This window comes from Mercenaria mercenaria, chromosome 5, assembly GCF_021730395.1.
Source record: "Mercenaria mercenaria strain notata chromosome 5, MADL_Memer_1, whole genome shotgun sequence".
Classification (NCBI taxonomy): Eukaryota; Metazoa; Mollusca; class Bivalvia; order Venerida; family Veneridae; genus Mercenaria; species Mercenaria mercenaria.
In genome coordinates this window covers 61,333,856-61,355,646 of record NC_069365.1, presented here as the reverse complement: position 1 = coordinate 61,355,646, position 21,791 = coordinate 61,333,856, and the positions used below count along the sequence as shown (strand labels likewise).

General features: G+C 35.7%; 2 protein-coding genes across 2 annotated transcripts in view; both read left to right on the top strand.

Annotated features, from left to right (window-relative positions):
* Positions 1-2,469: 2,469 nt before the first annotated feature.
* Positions 2,470-21,791, top strand: part of LOC123557393 (putative protocadherin beta-18) — a 55,228-nt gene continuing 35,906 nt past the window's right edge. The window contains exon 1 of the mRNA XM_045348836.2: positions 2,470-2,640. The gene's annotated coding sequence lies outside the window, so the exon portion shown is untranslated. The remainder of the gene's footprint in view (positions 2,641-21,791) is intronic.
* Positions 7,296-10,309, top strand: LOC123558460 (trichohyalin-like). The gene is made up of 2 exons (XM_053544642.1): positions 7,296-7,339; positions 8,890-10,309. The coding sequence occupies exons 1-2, from the start codon at positions 7,296-7,298 to the stop codon at positions 10,307-10,309; spliced, it is 1,464 nt and encodes a 487-aa protein (XP_053400617.1).

Here is a 21,791-nt window from a genome sequence, read left to right as displayed (position 1 = left end):
TTGTGAAATTTAATCTTTTAATAATCAATTAATTTCACAAGGTCTTATTTTGTTTAACATTTTCTTAAGTTTAAGAAAGAAATTTATGACTACTGTAAGTATTGCTAAAAACTTCCACAATGTATAATTGACATGTTCAGTAATCTTCAATCTAAATGATAATTGTATTCTATATGGTAATTCAAATTTTAAAAGCCTGTTTCAGCATGTTACAATATAGTTGTCAAGTATTGATATATAACCCCCATCATTGATAATACTAAAATTTGATACTTCTTTGCATTAGCATCATTCTTATAATATTTGAAGTTGACATTTTCTATTTAATATTTATTCAAATAATTTCAGTGTTAATAAAACTTGTTTTTTTTTAAACCTCTAAATTGTTCAGTTAAAAAACTTACATAATTGAAATTGACCATGTTGGTAAATTTTTTAGAACTCCTAGCTTACCTTTACAGATGAGAGCATAAATTTTGTATAAAAGTAGTGGACTTTAGGATAACTGTTACATCGCCAATATTGATATTCTGCTAGCAATACTGTAGGGTATTTACCTGTTTAATGTAATTTTCTATAGAAATTAAATTAAAGTTGCACTAACAAATGTTTACAACTGTATGATCTGCTCTTGTAGGCTTGCTATAAAATGCTTCCCACTGTTTCTGATAAATGTGTGAAAATATATTTGTGAATTCCGATGAAGTAATGACATAACAATTAATTGTTCAATTTAAAATCTTTACACCAAACTTGGTATGTTAATGAAGAAAGCATCTTTAATGAGTGTGAGAAGAAGGGAAGAACAATGCTATCATGTTGAATTAGAGACTTGAAATTGAGAAACCTAATATTCCCATTGGTAAATGTGATGCATTTGGGAAGTTTATTGGTGCATTGTTCATTGTAACAGTATCTAGCTTTTCCTTGCATGGTTGCCTTTAGATTTTAGAGAAATTGCCAACATTTGAGTTTGCTGACAAAAACACATGGATTGGACTTGATGCATTTTCATTGTTTGAAACTAAAATTAATACAATGACTTAAAGGTGGTTAATCAGATTTTGGTCAACTAATGGATTTGTTCAAAACATAACCAACTGATCATATACACATTTTTATGTTAATTGAGTTCTTAATACACATCAGATTTTCACTGGAGGTATTTTTAAACTTTGATTTTCCTATCCTGGTTGCTCAACCAAGATATCATTATTTTAGCATAAGTTAAAGTATAAATTGAATAAACATATTTTGCCTAAAGAAAAATATGAATATAAGCACTGTTGTATTAATGTTGTCAAAGGTTGCATTGACAAGTACATATTTTGCCAAAATTAGTTAGAAATGCAAGTTTATAAAATTATTACCTCCCTTTGTCTATCTCGGTTACGCAACTAAGTTAGATGAATTCTGAAGCTACATTCTGCTTTAAAACTTGCCTTTTGTTTCAGGTAGTTGAAATATCACAAAATTATCAAATGAAAATGTAAAATTGAAATCAGCAGAAATAGACAACTTTTAAAATACTTCTATTTCAAAGGGAGGTAATTACAGATTTTCATAAAATTTAATGAATTTCCAATAGGGATCTCATTCTGTGTAATGGGTCCTCTCTAACAGAATATATGAAAACTCAGAAATGTCATAAAATGTTGTTCAAATGTGATAGACCACCTTTAATGGTCAGTAAGACTTTAGTGAAGAAACTTCAACAACAGTTTTATTGATCATTTACCATTAGTGATGTTCACAAAATGCTTAATACATGTTTGATTTCACTAAATACTGTGAAAACTATGGTACCAAATGGGAAAATATAATATTCCATTTCTTTTGGTTCATAATGTTGAAATATCCCAGACTGTGTATCTATCAAAGGCAAATGTTAAACTAATCAAAAGACATTCTCCACTTCTTAAATATTTTCAAATTAAAGACAATTTTTTTTAAAATAAAAATAATAAAACCTATATTTCTGATAGGACGGGGTATTTCTGTTCAAAGTGGAAAAATGTCTTAAAAGCTTTGCTTTAGTATGGTTTAATTACCATCTTTAAAATATATTTGAATTCATTTGGGAATACAATGTTACAGAAAATTTACTTTGATTATTGTGATATCTTTATGTTATTTGTATTGATAAGATTATTTCAAGTTTTACTAGCACTTCTTATATTGAATAAAACTACTTGTTTAGACTGATGGTTCATTTGATTGGCAGAATCTTTTTAAGTCCATTGATAAACTTAATCAGATATTGTGAAGTTCAGTTTTCTTACCTTGATTATCTTTGCTGAACACCTGTGAGTCTTACTGCCAATCAGCGGCTTTTCATGCCAAATGCTGCATTCTGATTGGTTTGTTTAAGGCGAAAGGCTGGTATATTATGGAGTATGAGAGGTTCATGCTGTTAACTGTTATAATTAATGGATCATTATCTGATACTCAATTTTAACATGCCTGGCACTGTGGAATATAGGAATACTGCTACAGGGGGAAAGGAATACAGTATGGTACACTGTTACTGGAAACATATTCAGTTATAAACATTTGAGCAGAAGCTGTTGTACAGTGGGAGTTAATTATGCACGTGGAGTTAATTGTGCACATGATTGGTTTAATTAATGCCACTGGAAGGTAACTTTGTTACATTTAATGGTGTTATATAATGTTAATGGGAAAATGTTATTTTCAAACATCTGTTCACACAGAGGTAATTTGTTACAGTAATTTTAGTGGAACTATTTAATGCAAAGTGAAAGTTCCCAAAATCTTCTATATATTCAATATAATTTATAATGGTAGCATGATTTTTTTTGGTTTGTAAATTTACTTGACTCTCAGTTATGGTAAAAACATTTTGTCCTTGAATTTTGTAAGATCATTTTGAACAAGTATAGAATCTATTTGAAATGTTACCATAGAAGATTTTTAAAGGGAATTTCAGATCAGTCATATAATATTACTTTTTCCCTTTTTCATGAATTTCAAAAAAAGCAAACATTAAATTGAAAATTCTATTGAAATTGAAAAGAGAAACAGTCCAGACATGAAGATCAGCAAATTACATATTCCTTATATGCATTTAGACATTTTTTATATTTTTGTGGAAAGTTACGTTCATGCTGGGCTACTTTATGTCAGAAGAATGCTGAATTGCCAAACAAACACATAATCATTCTCTCAACTTTCTATACTTTGTCCATATTCATATTTTAAAACTGCAAATAAGATAGTTTTGTTTGATTTAATTATTTTGGTAATCCTTACCCCCCTCCCCACCCCCACTTTAAATGTTTGATTAAATTTCTTTCATGATTTTCCAAAATATGCATCTATTACAGGACTGATTATGAAAAGGTAAAATCTAGATACTAAGATTCTTTAGAAGATACAACTTTATGAGATAGATGGAACTGTAATTCAAAAATATTTTGTGACATCTAGGTAAACAGTTTAGTCAAAATCCAAAGACATTAAGAGATAGATATATACTGTAGAATCTGGTAAAAAAGCGCATATTTAAATATAAGTGCGTATGAAAAGTAAGCGCATACGGTCTTACTGTTATTCTGTATGGAATAATAAGCGCATGTCATTTCCTTACCGTCATTTTGTCTCGAAAGTAAGCGCATATTCGATTAATAGTAAACAAACAACAGATGCAACAGTGTTACTAGTATTATACTGAGATACTAGTAGCTGTTAATCATGAATGCAGGTGACATGTGTTTTAACCTGCTGAATAGCCGATGGGTGTTAAAATATTTTAGCTTCTATTAGTAACGTCTATTGTTTGGTAAAACGTTAATCTTTCACAATATTAAATCATGTTTGCAGTAAATTTGAATACCAGAAAAGTTGTTTGTGTTGTCATTACAGTTTGTCATACTTGTATAAATCTGTGAAAAATTATGGATAAAACACCTCGTAAACGCAAATCTTATTCTAGGTTTCAGTTTCAGTTTAGGGAAAATAAATTAGAAATTGTTGACTTGTACAAAAGATGTTGGAATCAGTACTGCACATGCAAGGAGTATAACATGGCATACGGCTTGTTTATAAGCGCATATCAAATATAAGCACATAGTTTTGAGCTTAAGTATAAGCGCATATCAAAAATAGGCACACAAAAGTGTCACTAAAATTATTATAAGCGTATATGCTTATTTACCAGATTCTACAGTACCCATCTTTAAGACTCTTCAAGTATAACAAACATAAGTAAAACAAGAAGTACCCTCTGTACTAGGCAAGCAAGGAGATCTGTACTAGGCAAAGAGATCTGCACTAGAAATTTTAAAAGGAGATCAGTTCTAGGCAAGGAAATCTGTACAAAGTCAGGATATATGTACTAGGCAAGGATATCTCTACTAGCTGGCAAGAAGATCAATATTTGATAAGGAGATCAGTACTAGACAAGGAAATCAGTATTTGGAAAGGAAATTGTACTAGGCAAGGAGTTTGTACTAGGCAAAGAGGTCTATACTAGGCAAGGATAAGTTCATAACTGTACCAGGTAAGCTAGGAGATCTGTACTAGACAAGGATATCTATATAAGAGGAGGAGGTCTATATCAGGCAAGGAGTGTAGCATTAGATTAGTAAATACAAACATCTATAGCAGGCTGACAGTCAAGAAATTAGAGCAGACAGGAAAATATAAGCTGGCATTCAAGAAACAGGAGAATAGAGAATAGAATCTGAAGCAGATAAGACAATAGTAACTGTCAGTCAGAACTTTGAGTAGACAAAAGATAGAATCTGAAATTCTAAGTCACAAGATAGCAGGAGAAAGAATTAACTTACTTTCAGCCATCAGTAGAAATCAAAAGTACAGTCAAGACTGTTTTAAGAGACCGATTTTGGGAAGCAGCAAAAAAGGTCACATGTGTATATGACAGGGAGTCTCTTAAAACTGTGAGTCTCACTCAACCATCTGACACTGGTTTCATATATACATGTACATATATGTGATTGATTTTTCCCATGTATATCGGATACTTATATATAGGCCTCTTTGAAGGGAAGAGCGAAAAATGTTTAAATACTATTTCTTTAATTTAAAATAGTTTGAATCATTCATAAGATATTGATAAAACATTGAAATTTAAGCTCATGATCTGGCAAGAGAATAAAGGCGAGCAGTAATTGGGATTTGAAAATATAAATGTTCCATTAGATATAGATGAACTATTTACACACTGAGGTTAATGTTTATTTGTTTCTTTGTGTATTAATGATCCTGTGATATTTATTCGTTTATTGACTGCATATTTAAACCATATTTACTTCCTCGTTTTCCTGTTACGTACCGCCTTCTTTTTGTTTCACCGGGAACAATGTTAATTTATGCAACGACTTTATACGCTGGTTTTCCCCAATGCCTTAACACGCTGTTCTAATGTCAAATTAGTTCTGTTTTACATTTTTCATCGGCCATTTTTTTTGTAAACAAACAATTTCTCGCCTCAGACAACTTCACGCGAGATAATGAACGGTAACTGTGTCGGGTAAAAACTTGCGAGGGAGCATATCAAAGTCATTGAAAACGGTCTAATAATCGATTCGGGAACGTGATTTCACAGTCACTTTTCGCATAAGGCAGGGGGTTGCTTAATTCAGGCTATTTTTATAGTAAACTGTGTCCAGAGCATAAAATAGGGTCGCATATGACAGGGAGTCGCTCATGGAGTCGCTAAACTCAGGGGGTCGTTAAGGCAGTCTCGACTGTATAGAAGATTGCAGTTGGTCACTAGAAGGTAGGAAAAAGGAAGCTTACAGTCAGTCATCAACAGACGTCGACAAAAACAAACTTAATAAAACCATTCAGACAAGACAGAGTAGAAAAACTACCAATCAGACTTGAGGAGTGAAACATTCAATCAGACAAGAGGAGTGAAACTACAAAGCAGTCAAGAGATGAGAACATACCAGGCAAACAACATGGAGAGAAAAAAGCAAGGAAAAACTATCAAATAGACATGATGAGCAAAAATACCTGACAGACAGGAGGAGGTGGCAAGAGGCGGGAAAACTGTATATAACCAAGTCAACAAGAGAAAAGAAAATATCAAGCAAACATCAAGGATAGAAAATAACAAGAAGGAGCCATCAAGCAGACAAGAGGAGCAAAACTACCAAGCCAGCAAGAGATGAGAAAATATCAAGCAAACATCAAGGATAGAAAATAACAAGAAGGAGCTATCAAGCAGACAAGAGGAGGAAAACTACCAAGCCAGCAAGAGATGAGAAAATACCAAGCAAACATCAAGGATAGAAAATAACAAGAAGGAGCTATCAAGCAGACAAGAGAAGCAAAACTACCAAGCCAGCAAGAGATGAGAAAATATCAAGCAAACATCAAGGATAGAAAATAACAAGAAGAAGCTATCAAGCAGACAAGAGGAGGAAAACTACCAAGCCAGCAAGAGATGAGAAAATATCAAGCAAACATCAAGGATAGAAAATAACAAGAAGGAGCTATCAAGCAGACAAGAGGAGCAAAACTACCAAGCCAGCAAGAGATGAGAAAATACCAAGCAAACATCAAGGATAGAAAATAACAAGAAGGAGCTATCAAGCAGCCAAGAGGAGGAAAACTACCAAGCCAGCAAGAGATGAGAAAATATCAAGCAAACATCAAGGATAGAAAATAACAAGAAGGAGCTATCAAGCAGACAAGAGAAGCAAAACTATCAAGAAGACAAGAGGAAGTGAATCTACCAAGCTGATAAAAGGAAACTAATTACTGTATAGAGGGATATATTCACAGTGCCAAATGTTCGCGTTTTTTGAAGAGTTTTGAAATCACGGTGTCTTTATTTCAGCGGAAACTACTTTGACCGTGAATTATAAACCTTGGTTGTAAACCACAGAAAGGAGATCACTCTTACTAGACATGCAAATAATAATAAACATGCGAATAAGTCTGTCGTTGTCGTCTGAATAGAGACACATATAGCGTATAATAATAATTCAACACTTGTGCAAAATTTAGTTCTGTAATGCATTGAAATAAAATCTCACCACTGTTTTATTAATATTTAATCACGTATCCAAGTTTCTTATGACATACTCATAAAAATCCTTGTGTTTATATTTAATTGAGCAATTACAACGAAAACGAATAGAAATACAAGTATCTCACCGCGTCTACTAAGCCTATTATTTGACTGATTTATAATCATGTATCAATACACCTGACAAGTTGTACTCGTACAATTTCCGTGTTTTCACATTTGGTTTTTGTGTTCTTGGTGTTAGGCCCAACATGTATTCTAGTTTACGAAAATGTCAGATATTATGGGATTACGTTTGTCAGGGGAAGTGACAATGTTTGTTTGTTTGTTTGTTTTGGGTTTAACGCCGTTTTTCAACAGTATTTCAGTCATGTAACGGCGGGCAGTTAACCTAACCAGTGTTCCTGGATTCTGTACCAGTACAAACCTGTTCTCCGCAAGTAACTGCCAACTTCCCCACATGAATCAGAGGTGGAGGACTAATGATTTCAGACACAATGTCGTTTATCAAATAGTCACGGAGAACATACGCCCCGCCCGAGGATCGAACTCACGACCCTGCGATCCGTAGACCAACGCTCTTACCTACTGAGCTAAGCGGGCGGGCAAGTGACAATGTAAGAATGAGTAAAGTTTGTAAGAGTGGTCTCCCTTGGTGAAATGTATACATTTGTATGTTTGCTGTAACAAAAAATCACGGTGTTTAGATTTCGCGCTCTCAATATTGACCGCGAATATAGCGAAAATTAAACCTCCGAGAATATAACCCACTACACAGTATTAGGGATGGCAACGAGTACAGATTTTGGTACTCGAGTACTCGCCGATTTTTTCGATTGAGTACTCGGTTACTCGTTAAATTTTAAAGTGGTTTCCGTAACCGGAATAAGCGAGAATCGGTCATATTTAGCATTTGTTCACTATTAAAGGGAGATAATTCAAAATTATTAGTTGTTTCACCATGGCTCCTGTAAGCAATGATATAATGTTTCAAAACCATTTTTTTTTGTTGGATACAGTTGTAAAAATTACTTTGTGCTAAAGGGAAAACTCGAGAATGTAAAACAAACACAGATGATAACAGTTTATTGATATATTACAAGTAACTTTTTATGTCCACGTAATACTGTAAGATAATCAAAATATCAAAACACCAAAAACTATATATCGGCGACTAATAACTTCTGGAGCAAACTGCGAAATCGGCATAAAATTGGACTGGTTATAAAGGATATGTTCTTTATGATGTACCGCTACTTTTAATGTTTGCACACAGGGGTGGTGTGATTTTCTAATTGTTAATGATATAAGCAGCATAATTACAATTTACAACGCTCATGATTTTGCAAACACGTGTTGCCTGTCAGGGGTCATTATTGACCATTGTACATAAATTCACACCTTCGTGTTTGTATAATTATATCTGGGTAATTGATCCAAAAGATGACAAGTAGACACTTTGGAGTTGTTTTAACGGCCATGTTTCTAGTCTTTTCTTTCTTTTTAATTTTTTTTCGAGTACTCAATTACTAAATTTCGTAATTGATACTCGGAAAAACGAGCGAGTGCTCGGTTAACCATTGCCATCCCTACTAATTATCAAGCATTTAGGATGAGTGAAACTACCAAGCAGACATGATAAGCAAAACTAGCAAACAGACAAGATGAACAAGATGAGCAAAACTACCAAGCAGACAAAAGGAAGCTAAGTACCAAGCAGACAAGAGGAGGAAAACTGCCAAGCAGACAAGAGGAGGAAACTACTAATTATCAAGCATTTAGGATGAGTGAAACTACCAAGAAGACATGATAAGCAAAACTAGCAAACAGACAAGATGAACAAGATGAGCAAAACTACCAAGCAGACAAAAGGAAGCTAAGTACCAAGCAGACAAGAGGAGGAAAACTGCCAAGCAGACAAGAGGAGGAAAACTGCCAAGCAGACAAGAGGAGGAAACTGCCAAGCAGACAAAAGGAGGAAACTACCAAGCAGACAAGAGGAGGAAACTACCAAGCAGACAAGAGGAGGAAAACTGCCAAGCAGACAAGAGGAGGAAACTGCCAAGCAGACAAAAGAAGGAAACTACCAAGCAGACAAGAGGAGGAAACTACCAAGCAGACAAGAGGAGGAAACTACCAAGCAGACAAGAGGAGGAAAACTACCAAGCAGACAAAAGAAGGAAACTACCAAGCAGACAAGAGGAGGAAACTGCCAAGCAGACAAAAGAAGGAAACTACCAAGCAGACAAGAGGAGGAAACTACCAAGCAGACAAGAGGAGGAAAACTACCAAGCAGACAAGAGAAGGAAACTACCAAGCAGACAAGAGGAGGAAACTACCAAGCAGACAAGAGGAGGAAAACTGCCAAGCAGACAAGAGGAGGAAAACTGCCAAGCAGACAAGAGGAGGAAACTGCCAAGCAGACAAAAGAAGGAAACTACCAAGCAGACAAGAGGAGGAAACTGCCAAGCAGACAAGAGGAGGAAAACTACCAAGCAGACAAGAGGAGCAAAACTACCAAGCAGACAAGAGGAGGAAACTACCAAGCAGACAAGAGGAGGAAAACTACCAAGCAGACAAAAGAAGGAAACTACCAAGCAGACAAGAGGAGGAAAACTGCCAAGCAGACAAGAGGAGGAAACTGCCAAGCAGACAAAAGAAGGAAACTACCAAGCAGACAAGAGGAGGAAACTACCAAGCAGACAAAAGGAGGAAAACTGCCAAGCAGACAAGAGGAGGAAAACTGCCAAGCAGACAAGAGGAGGAAACTGCCAAGCAGACAAAAGAAGGAAACTACCTAGCAGACAAGAGGAGGAAACTGCCAAGCAGACAAGAGGAGGAAAACTACCAAGCAGACAAGAGGAGCAAAACTACCAAGCAGACAAGAGGAGGAAACTGCCAAGCAGACAAGAGGAGGACACTACCAAGCAGACAAGAGGAGGAAACTACCAAGCAGACAAGAGGAGCAAAACTGCCAAGCAGACAAGAGGAGGAAAACTGCCAAGCAGACAAGAGGAGGAAACTGCCAAGCAGACAAGAGGAGGAAACTACCAAGCAGACAAGAGGAGCAAAACTATCAAGCAGACAAGAGGAGGAAACTGCCAAGCAGACAAGAGGAGGAAAACTGCCAAGCAGACAAGAGGAGGAAAACTGCCAAGCAGACAAGAGGAGGAAACTACCAAGCAGACAAGAGGAGGAAAACTGCCAAGCATACAAGAGGAGGAAAACTGCCAAGCAGACAAAAGAAGAAATTACAACAATGCATGCAAGAAAACCAAAGAGTAGAGAGCTTTATCAGGTATCATCAGCAAACAACAAGTTTCATTGTATTGATAATGATGAGAATGATAGAATTTAAAGCAAGAAATCAACAGCAGACAGTGTAACAAAAATTAACAGCAAAGCATCTACAACTGACAGATATTCAAAGCAATAGACAGGATATATATATAATAAACAGTGCATAATAAAGGAACAGAGAGTAAAAGCATTGCCTTCACAACAGAAGAAAAAATTGGAGTGCAGAGCTTGTGACTGAGAATAGACTTCCATTTCTTTTTTTAACAAGATAGGCAATTTCCTTGGTGTTTTTGTATAGCATCATAACACTGCAAATAAGATTCAGTTACTAAGTTTTGAGAAAGAAAAATGAAAATTGCCAAACAATCTAAGAAACAACATACACTGCTTTACAGTCATTAACACTTTGTCATCATTTTGCTAGAATAGACTTATTGCCAAAACTTGAGCTGTGAAAATATGGAAGATAACATTTTTTATGATGGATGTAATGTTTGAGATAATTTATTTTCTAATACTTTTTGAGGTTTCCTACTGGTTGGACTTAATTTCTTACCAGAGCTGATTCTTAAATACTCCAGTTCCATCTATTCCTAGAAAACTAATAAAAAACACAAGAGGAATGAGAAATACATGGCTTTTTCAGATAATGTTTTGCAGTAGAACTGTTTAATTAGATCACTGCCTTAAGTATGGGGAAACAGCTCGAAAATATTCATGCAAATTGATTATACAATTTCTGTGAAACATTTATTTGTTATGTCAGAGAATGGCTTAGAATTGGAAACCATTTGTCATCTCTGATTACAAAAGATAGGGACTTAGATGGAAACCCAATATATACACATTGTAGACCATTGCAATTTGTTCTGAAATAGACATGTTAATGTGAAAGACCAGAGAAGATTCAGGTTCTGGTACATTTCAATACTTACATTCATCAGAATTTGAATCTCAGATGAAGTAAATGCTGTCCATAGCACTTTCACCACAGATTTATTGCCGTAGTTGTTTGCCTTTCACTTCTGTATTGTCATTTGATTAGTACTGTTGCAATCCAGGAACAGTATTATATTAGTTGGCCAATATTACATACAACAGAACACAACAAACTGAGATACCACTGGAACACAACAAACTTAGATACCTCTGGAACACAACAAACTGAGATACCACTGGAACAAAACAAACTGAGACACCACTGGAACACAACAAACTGAGATACCACTGGAACACAACAAACTGAGATACCTCTGGAACACAACAAACTGAGATACCACTGGAACAAAACAAACTGAGATACCTCTGGAACACAACAACTGAGATACCACATGAACACAACAAACTGAGATACCACTGGAACACAACAAACTAAATACCACTGGAACACAACAACTGAGATACCACAGGAATACAACAAACTGAGATACCACATGAATACAACAAACTGAGACACCACTGGAACACAACAAACTGAGACACCACTGGAACACAACAAACTGAGATACCACTGGAACACAACAAACTGAGATACCACTGGAACACAACAAACTGAGACACCACTGGAACACAACAAACTGAGATACCACAGGAACACAACAACTACTGAGATATCACAGGAATACAACAAACTGAGATACCACAGGAATACAAGAAACTGACATACCACTGGAACACAACAAACTGTGATACCACTGGAACACAACAAACTGAGATACCATGGTTAAGATGTTTTATCATGTTTTTGCTGTTTGTTTGTTTGTTTTTTTAAGAGGATGACCAATGTCTGTTTCAGCAAAGGTTCTTTGAACTGATGTCTTAAACAATACAGCTATGATACAGATTTCTGGTATATCATAAATGACACTAAGACAAAGCTTTGATTTACACTGGCATGTTCAATATGACATGTATAGACAGGAAAGTAAATATGAGTTTCCATGTCTCTCTGCTAGTCAGTCTGTTATATAGGTGTTATGGTTTGTGTCTGATGGAGATTTTGTATATTTAGGTTTCATGTTTTTCCTCAAGAAAGAATTGCTGACCTACAGTAGCTGGCTAAACTGACCGCCAAACTGACCTCTCTTTCTGATTGGTATTTACCATATGTTCATTAATTCACAAAGGGAGGTATGAAAATTTAGATTTTTTTACTGTCAAAACAAGATGGTGATGGACAAAACTGATACTGTACCTACAAGCAGCTGCAATTAATACAAGAAAAAAATAGGTTGCCAATGTCCAATAACAACAAAGTCTATCGTGTTAATTCTAGAAAGCCTTTAGTGGAAGGCTAGGATTGGGTACCAGTTCTAGATAGCCTAAAGTGGAATGCTATGATCAGGTACCAGTTCTAGATAGCCTAAAGTGGAATGCTAGGATCAGGTACCAGTTCTAGATTGCCTTAGTGGAATGCTAGGATCAGGTACATGTTCTAGATTGCCTTTAAGTGGAAGGCTAGGATAGGGTACCAGTTCTAGATTGCCTTAGTGGAAGGCTAGGATCAGGTACCAGTTCTAGATTGCCTTAGTGGAAGGCTAAGATCAGGTACCAGTTCTAGATAGCCTAAAGTGGAAGGCTAGGATCAGGTACCAGTTCTAGATAGCCTAAAGTGAAAGGCTAGGATCAGGTACCAGTTCTAGATTGTCTTAGTGGAAGGCTAGGATCAGGTACCAGTTCTAGAAAGCCTTAGTGGAAGGCTAGGATCAGGTACCTGTTCTAGATAGTCTTAGTGGAAGGCTAGGGTCAGATACCAGCTCTAGATTGCCTTAGTGGAAGGCAAGGATCAGGAACCGGTTCTAGATAGTTTAAATGGAAGGCCAGCATCAGATATCAGTTCTAGATAGCCTTAGTGTAAGGTTGGGATCGGGTACCAGTTCTGGATAGCCTTAGTGTAACGTTTGGATCAGGTACCAGTTCTGGATAGCCTTAGTGGAAGGCCTTAATCAGGCACCAGTTCTTGGTAGCCTTACTCGAAGGCTAGCATCAGGTACCAGTTATGGATTGCCTTAATGGAACTTTGGAATCAGGCACCAGTTCTTAGATAGCCTTAGTGGTAGGCTAGCATCTGCTACTAGCTCTAGATAGCTTTAGTGGAAAGCTAGGATCAGGTTCCAGTTAGTGGTAGGCTAGCATCTGCTACCAGTTCTAGATATGGTAGCCTTAGTGGAAGGCTAGGATCAGGTAGCACCAGCTCTAGATAGTCTTAGTGGAAGGCTAGGATTAGGCCTGCTCTAGATAGTCTTAGTGGAAGGCTAGGATCAGATAGCACCAGCTCTAGATAGTCTTAGTGGAAGGCTAGGATCAGGTAGCACCTGCTCTAGATAGTCTTAGTGGAAGGCTAGGATCAGGTAGCACCTGCTCTAGACAGTCTTAGTGGAAGGCTAGGATCAGATAGCACCAGCTCTAGATAGTCTTAGTGGAAGGCTAGGATCAGGTAGCACCTGCTCTAGATAGTTTTAGTGGAAGGCTAGGATCAGGTAGCACCTGCTCTAGATAGTCTTAGTGGAAGGCTAGGATCAGGTAGCACCTGCTCTAGATAGTCTTAGTGGAAGGCTAGGATCAGGTAGCACCTGCTCTAGATAGTCTTAGTGGAAGGCTAGGATCAGGTAGCACCTGCTCTAGATAGTCTTAGTGGAAGGCTAGGATCAGGTAGCACCTGCTCTAGATAGTCTTAGTGGAAGGCTAGGATCAGGTAGCACCAGCTCTAGATAGTCTTAGTGGAAGGCTAGGATCTGCTACCAGTTCTAGCAAGCCTTAGTTGAAACCTGGGATCAGGTACCAGTCCTAGATAGCCTCAGTGGAAGGCTGGGGTCAGGTACCAGTTCTAGACAGCCCTTGGGGAAGGCTAGGATTAGATACCAGTATTTTGTCTGATTTATAAGGATTTCTAACAAAATTGTTAGAGTAACCAGTATTCCTGGACAAAAACTGTCACCTTCCTGGCATGGATTACAGTTGGAGGAGGAAATATTTTAAACAAATTAACTTCCATCAAATCATTGCATAGAACATTATTGTCCTCTGGATATTGAATTTCTGAACACAGGATTCCTAACGGACTGTACCCGGCTGTGCAAACTTGACAGATGCTGGCCCCTTGACCAGCTCTATTGCCTCTATATCACAAATGACTTTAAATCATTTTGCTGGCATCTCTTATGATCATTGAATCCATTATGTAAAATATTGAAAACTGGTGAAAGGGTATTGTTGGCATGAGTAAAATGTTATTACCTGGAATTATCAAGTTTCATTGTAAAATGAGTGTTAAACAATAAAACTAATGTTTCAATTATTTCAAGACCCAAGGGGGCCCTACCATTAGATTTAACACATAGAGGTAATGTATCGGATTTTAGGTGATAAGTACTCACTGCTATGAAACCACTTTGAAATTCTGTTGTTTTATGTGATAGTGAAAAATTTAAGTGGAAACTTGACATTATCACTTATCCTTAAATCTAGGTGTATCAGGCAAGGTTTTAGAGTCTGAAGGCTTTTACATGCAGGGATATTTTTTTGCAAAAGGAAAATAATGAAAAATATGTTTCATGTATCTACTTACCTTGACGGCCAGATATTTTGATAGATTATGGAAAAAAAACACTGATACCAAAGGGAAGAACTTACTTTGAACATATTAAGGACTAGGTACAGTAATTTATTTTCCAATTTTGCGAAGCACGTTTTATAAAGAATGAAAGACATTACTGGCATTCTATTTTTAGCTCACCTGTCACAAAGTGACAAGGTGAGCTTTTGTGATCGCGCGGTGTCCGACGTCCGTCGTCCGTCCGTCCGTGCGTCCGTCCGTCCGTCCGTAAACTTTTGCTTGTGACCACTCTAGAGGTCACATTTTTTGTGGGATCTTCATGAAAGTTGGTCAGAATGTTCATCTTGATAATATCTAGGTCAAGTTCGAAACTGGGTCACGTGCCATAAAAAACTAGGTCAGTAGGTCTAAAAATAGAAAAACCTTGTGACCTCTCTAGAGGCCATATATTTCACAAGATCTTCATGGAAATTGGTAAGAATGTTCTTCTTGATGATGTCTAGGTCAGTTTTGAAACTGGGTCACGTGCAGTCAAAAACTAGGTCAGTAGGTCTAAAAATAGAAAAACTTTGTGACCTCTCTAGAGGCCATATATTTCACAAGATCTTCATGAAAATTGGTCAGAACGTTCACCTTGATGATATCTAGGTCAAGTATAAAACTGGGTCACGTGCCATCAAAAACTAGGTCAGTAGGTCAAATAATAGACAAACCTTGTGACCTCTCTAAAGGCCATATTTTTCATGGGATCTGTATGAAAGTTGGTCTGAATGTTCATCTTGATGATATCTAGGTCAAGTTCGAAACTGGGTCACCTGCGGTCAAAAACTAGGTCAGTAGGTCTAAAAATAGAAAAACCTTGTGACTTCTCTAGAGGCCATATATTTCATGAGAATTTCATGAAAATTGGTCAGAATGTTCACCTTAATGATATCTAGGTCAAGTTCGAAACTGGGTCACGTGCCATCAAAAACTAGGTCAGTAGGTCAAATAATAGAAAAACCTTGTGACCTCTCTAAAGGCCATATTTTTCATGGGATCTGTATGAAAGTTGGTCAGAATGTTCATCTTGATGATATTTAGGTCAAGGTTGAAACAGGGTCATGTGCGGTCAAAAACTAGGTCAGTAGGTCTAAAAAGAGAAAAACCTTGTGACCTCTCTAGAGGACAGACTTGTGAATGGATCTCCATAAAATTTGGTGAGAATGCTCATCTTGATGATATCTAGGTCAAATTCGAAAGTGGGTCACGTGCCTTCAAAAAGTAGGTCAGTAGGTCAAATAATAAAAAAACGTTGTGACTTCTCTACAGGCCATATTTTTCATGGGATCTGTATGAAAGTTGGTCTGAATGTTTATCTTGATGATATATAGGTCAAGTTTGAAACAGAGTCAACTGCGATCAAAAACTAGGTCAGTAGGTCTTGAAATAGAAAAACCTTGTGACCTCTCTAGAGGCCATACCCTTGAATGGATCTTCATGAAAATTGGTCAGAATGTTCACCTTGATGATATCTAGGTCAAGTTAGAAACTGGGTCACGTGCCTTAAAAAAGTAGGTCAGTAGGTCAAATAATAAAAAAACCTTGTGACCTCTCTAGAGGCCATACTTTTCACGGGATCTGTAGGAAAGTTGGTCTGAATGTTCATCTTGATGATATCTAGATCAAGTTTGAAACTGGATCAACTGCGGTCAAAAACTAGGTCAGTAGGTCTAAAATTAGAAAAATCTTTTGACCTCTCTAGAAGCCATATTTTTCAATGGATCTTCATGAAAATTGATCTGAATGTTCACCTTGATGATATCTAGGTCAGTTTCAAAACTGGGTCACGTGCGGTCAAAAACTAGGCCAGTAGGTATAAAAATAATAAAACCTTATGACCTCTCTAGAGGCCATATTTTTCAAGAGATCTTCATGAAAATTAGTGAGAATGTTCACCTTGATGATATCTAGGTAAAATTCAAAACAGGGTCACGTTCCTTCGAAAACTAGGTCAATAGATCAAATAATAGAAAAACCTCTCTAGAGACCATATTTTTCAATGGATCTTCATGAAAATTGGACAGAATTTTTATCTTGATAATATCTAGGTCAAGTTCGAAACTGGGTCACATGAGCTCAAAAACTAGGTCACTATGTCAAATAGTAGAATAAACGATGTCATACTCAAAACTAGGTCATGTGGGAAGAGGTGAGCGATTCAGGACCATCATGGTCCTCTTGTTTCAAATATTTACAATACATGTTTGTAATCTGTAGAAACTGTAGTGTACAATCTCTTAAAAGTCTTAACCAGAATATTTTGTTTTAGACCATCCTCACTTCAATAAATGTAATTTTACCCCAGAAAGTAAGGTAACTCTTAGTGTTGAAAAGCCATTAGTATTGCATTTCACAGAAAAGTCAGATTTTATAGTTTCATCTTTTGCCCTTCTTGTCTTCGGTCACCAGATCAGTTAAAATCATATGTTCCGTTGGACAGAATATTATTTTGTCAGCTTGAGACAATACTGTTGTAACTATAAGTAGATAAAGAAAAAGATACACTGGTTCCATAATGAGGCCAAGATATTTCCTGTACATTTAGAGATTGTAACAGGATCTTTCTTCATGTTTTCCATTAATGTATCCTATACTATGCAAACTCTCGTCAGCCATGCATGTACAAGACCATCACTTGACACAGGATTGGGATTAGATTACTGGCTCAGTGGGATAATGTTCCAGTAAACAGTGTACAGTGACATATACCCAGTTTGTTTAAACAGACACTCATTGTGAAATCCTCATCCATCTTGTATTGCTGTTGTATTACTTTACCCCACCTACAAATCTGGCGGTGAATCTGACCCAGGTATCTCTCCAGGCATTCATTCAGTATTAATCATTTATTTTACTATGATGTACCAAGAATTAATCATTACTGATGCTTTAAATTCATAGTTCACAAAATGAACTTTCTTAATCCATGCAGCTGTGGTTTTTTCAGGTCACCCTTATTATCTGAGTGTTCTGGTTCTGAGACAATAAAATACTAATTTAAGTTCACTGAAATATGATAAATAATGTTGCACCAAGACATTTTTTGTCTCCTATGACATCAATAAAGACTTTAAAGTTACTGGTGTAATGATTTAATCATTGAAGCTTATAGTCTGTTATCTACAGTGATTACATCTAGTAGAAGGTAATTTAGATAACTACCTCACCATGAATGTCCTTAACTCATAAAATTAAAATAATAATCAATATTTGAAATCTAAAATTAATATATTGATGTTCATGTCTCAAAAAGGTCAATAAATTACCTAATTATGGACAATATTGTACATGTGTCAACTCAAAGACCCTAAAGAAATTTTGACTGTCCACTATACCACAACTTGTCTAGCGTACATTAATTTTGTTTACTTTAATATAAAACCCTCGGGTCATTGAAGTGAAATCTATAAACAACCTACCTTCTGGAATTGATTGTTTTTTTCCACAAACCTCTGTATTGTTTAGACAATGTAAGCTTCTTCTGTCTAGCAACAATGTACATGTCAAAAGAAAAGAAAACAAATGCTTTCATGCAGACAACTTCATTACTCTTTTATTTGGACAATAGAAAAATCTCTGCCTTGTTTGTTCAGATTTTCTGATTATTGACACTATAATTAATAAAAATCAATGTTATATTGGGAAATACATCAATAGTGTTTATTTTATCATCAAGATAGCTACATTCTCCGATTGTATAATAGCAGTAATAGTTTAAGTAACACTTTGCAAATTTTGTCTTTATAGAAGAAGAATCTAAGGGAAATGAAAAATGCTTAATTAGGTTAAAGAATTTTTTCTGTTAAATTGCTTATTTTTTCAGATTAATTGTTAAAATTGATTGGTAATTTTCTCAATGACAGATAATAGATCTGAACTATACAAAATATAAAAATCTTAGAGTAGCATTCTGATTCACATACATCAATCAATGAAAATCATGCATTTTGGAGGTTTTTCAAACAGACCTAAAATTATTGTACATATCTCATATCTTTTAAGGTGGTTGATTGAAAAACAAAATGAAGTGGTCATTACAAACTTAATACTGTGCCAGAGCAGTCTAGAATGTTTGTATATGTTTGCTAAAATCAGTGTTCTTCTGTTGTTGTAGTTTGGTGAAATATTTAACATATAAATATGAAATGGTATTCTGCTGTCAAATGCTGTAATGTTTGCACACTGCTGTAAGTGTTGTTTACTGTGCTACCACTGTGAGATGGTGTTGTTTACTGAGCTACCACTGTGAGATGGTGTTGCTTTTTGTTGTTTTATTTGTAGAGATTTTTAATGTACATATCTGGTACAATTGTGCTATATTGCAATGATTTGTCTATTCCACACATTTATTGAATCCAGTATAAACTGTCGAAATGGGAGCCACACTTTTCCTTGGTGTTATAATTGTGATAATTAATGGCATACAAACAATACATAGTTTCTGTTCCTTACAGCAATCGTTAATATAAAAGGCGATGAAAACTTGTCATTATTTACTAACGCCTTGTCTGCAAATACAATAAAATGCTTGTAATTCTATTATTTCCCCATTGGCTTTGGGAATGCCATTGAAATGAAGAAAACTTAACACATGTTTGTAATTAGGTGTCTGAAAATGTGAAAAATTCTATTAAAGTTAGCAGACCCTTGTAGACAATTAAAATTGCTGGCTTTCATGCATGTTTTCTGCCCCTTTGCCATACAGTGATGCATCCTGGCTACTAATTTCCATTGTAATCCAGTTGTTCTTGATTATCCTTACAACCTAGCCTTAATTGGATGTCCATATTCGCATGAGGTCCTTTTAAAAGCATGTTTACAATGAGCAGACGAGTGTAGGATTAACTGACAATTTGGCCTTTAGAATCATATTAAAATCATTTCACTTGATGTCCCTTTTATTTTGACAAACTTACTCTCATGGTAATTTAAGTTAAAAATGTGATCCAAAGTTTGAAATTCTTATTTTCATCTCCTTATTGAAATGTCTGTTTTTAGAAATTACACTATTTCTCTAAACACCCAATTTCTTTTTCATGGAAAAGGTGACAGTTCCGCCTGTGGTGTTTTTTGTTGTATTTTTGCGAGATGGTTGAACTGCGAGTGTACTTTGATGAATTATATAGCACCTATAATGACAGTGTAACACTTCTAGATATATAACTATATTACAGGAAGAAACAGGCTGTCAAACACTTTTCATTTTCTATCTTACTTTCCTTTTTATTTATCACATGAGAGATGCAGTGGTGACCTTGAGGTCATGGATTCAGAGTGGTGTTAGGTAGAGTGCTGCACTTATGTATGACCTTGAGGTCATGGATTCGGAGCCTGTAGATACACAGCAGACTTTGTCGTTCTTACCACAGTCCCTAAAGGAAAAACTTTCAGATATGACCTGGAAGGGATCCTGACATTTGCCCCCCAGGACATTTGCCCCCAATAAAAAAGTGGACTGCTGGACATTTGCCCCCCAGTTGAAATGATAGATAGGACATTTGCCCCCCAGTGCTTATTTCTGAAATGGACATTTGCCCCCCAATATTTTTGTCCTCCAGTGACTTTTTAGGAACTTCGTACAAGACATTCTTCATATTTTAGGGTAGCATATCTTTGTTTTATACAATTTTGTAGTAGATAATAGCCAAATTAACAAGTTTGAGTGTTAAAACATTGCACTAATTAAGAAATTATAACGCTGTTATGAGCACTTTTATTACTCAATAATATGCTGTTATTTACCTTAACACCTAAAAGTAATTAACATATTTATCAAATTATAATTAATAAAACAGTTTTGTTTTACTGAAATTACTGAGTAATTTTGATAAAAAACAACAACAAATACAGTTATATATACTGGCATATTGGACAAAAATATTGGGGGGCAAATGTCCATTCCAAAAATAAGCTATGGGGGGCAAATGTCCTATCTGCCATTTCAACTGGGGGGCAAAATTTGATGTCCAGCAGTTCATCTTTTCATTGGGGGGAAAGTGTCCTGGGGGGCAAATGTCTTACAATCGACCTGGAAGCAGTAATTGATGATACAAATTCTTTCAGATTAAGAATAGGGAAATTGTGAGGAAGATGTCTGTGATCAGTTGTTGTCAAAAGCTGGAAATTTGTGAGGTATTTTAGATCGAAAAGTCTTCTGTGGTAATTTTCCTTAATTATGGAGAAGATTTTGAAAATAAGAAATGAAATATCAAAGAGGGAAATAATCTACCCTGTTCGATCAGTAATGACAAAAATGTCCAGCAGTTAAGCTAAATGGTAAATTGTAATCTTACTATTATTAATTATGATGGAAATATAGAAAACAGAAAAGGTTAAAAAAGTTGTTGCTGAATTTGAACATAATGTAAGATATTTCTAGATATTTTTGGTGCATGAGGAAAAAGAAAGGTTAAAGTTGGGAAAAGACTTTTTAAGATTATTTCTGACATGATACATATTTAACAGTAAATGTAAAACTGCAGAAGACATTATTCTTAGACTGTACTCCGAGACAAGTTTTATCTACTTTAATTTAAATTTCAAGAATAGATGTATTTGTATGTCATGTTTCCTTTGGGGTTATGTCTCTAAGCCATTGTCTAAATGACATCAACTTGAGACGGAAAACTGGTAAACCTTATTTCCAGGAAAACATGTATTCTCTTGGGGGGAGATGTTATTTAATTTAACCTGTCTGCTTAGACCTGGTATTCTTGCTATAAATGAAATATATCGTTACATTACACTCAAAATGCAAGACAAAATATGTGTTTATGCTGGAATTTCATCTTAAAAAGACCAAAAACTCAAAAATTCTTATAGACAGCCAACAATCTCTGTCAATTATTGCATTTTTTTAGGATTTATGTA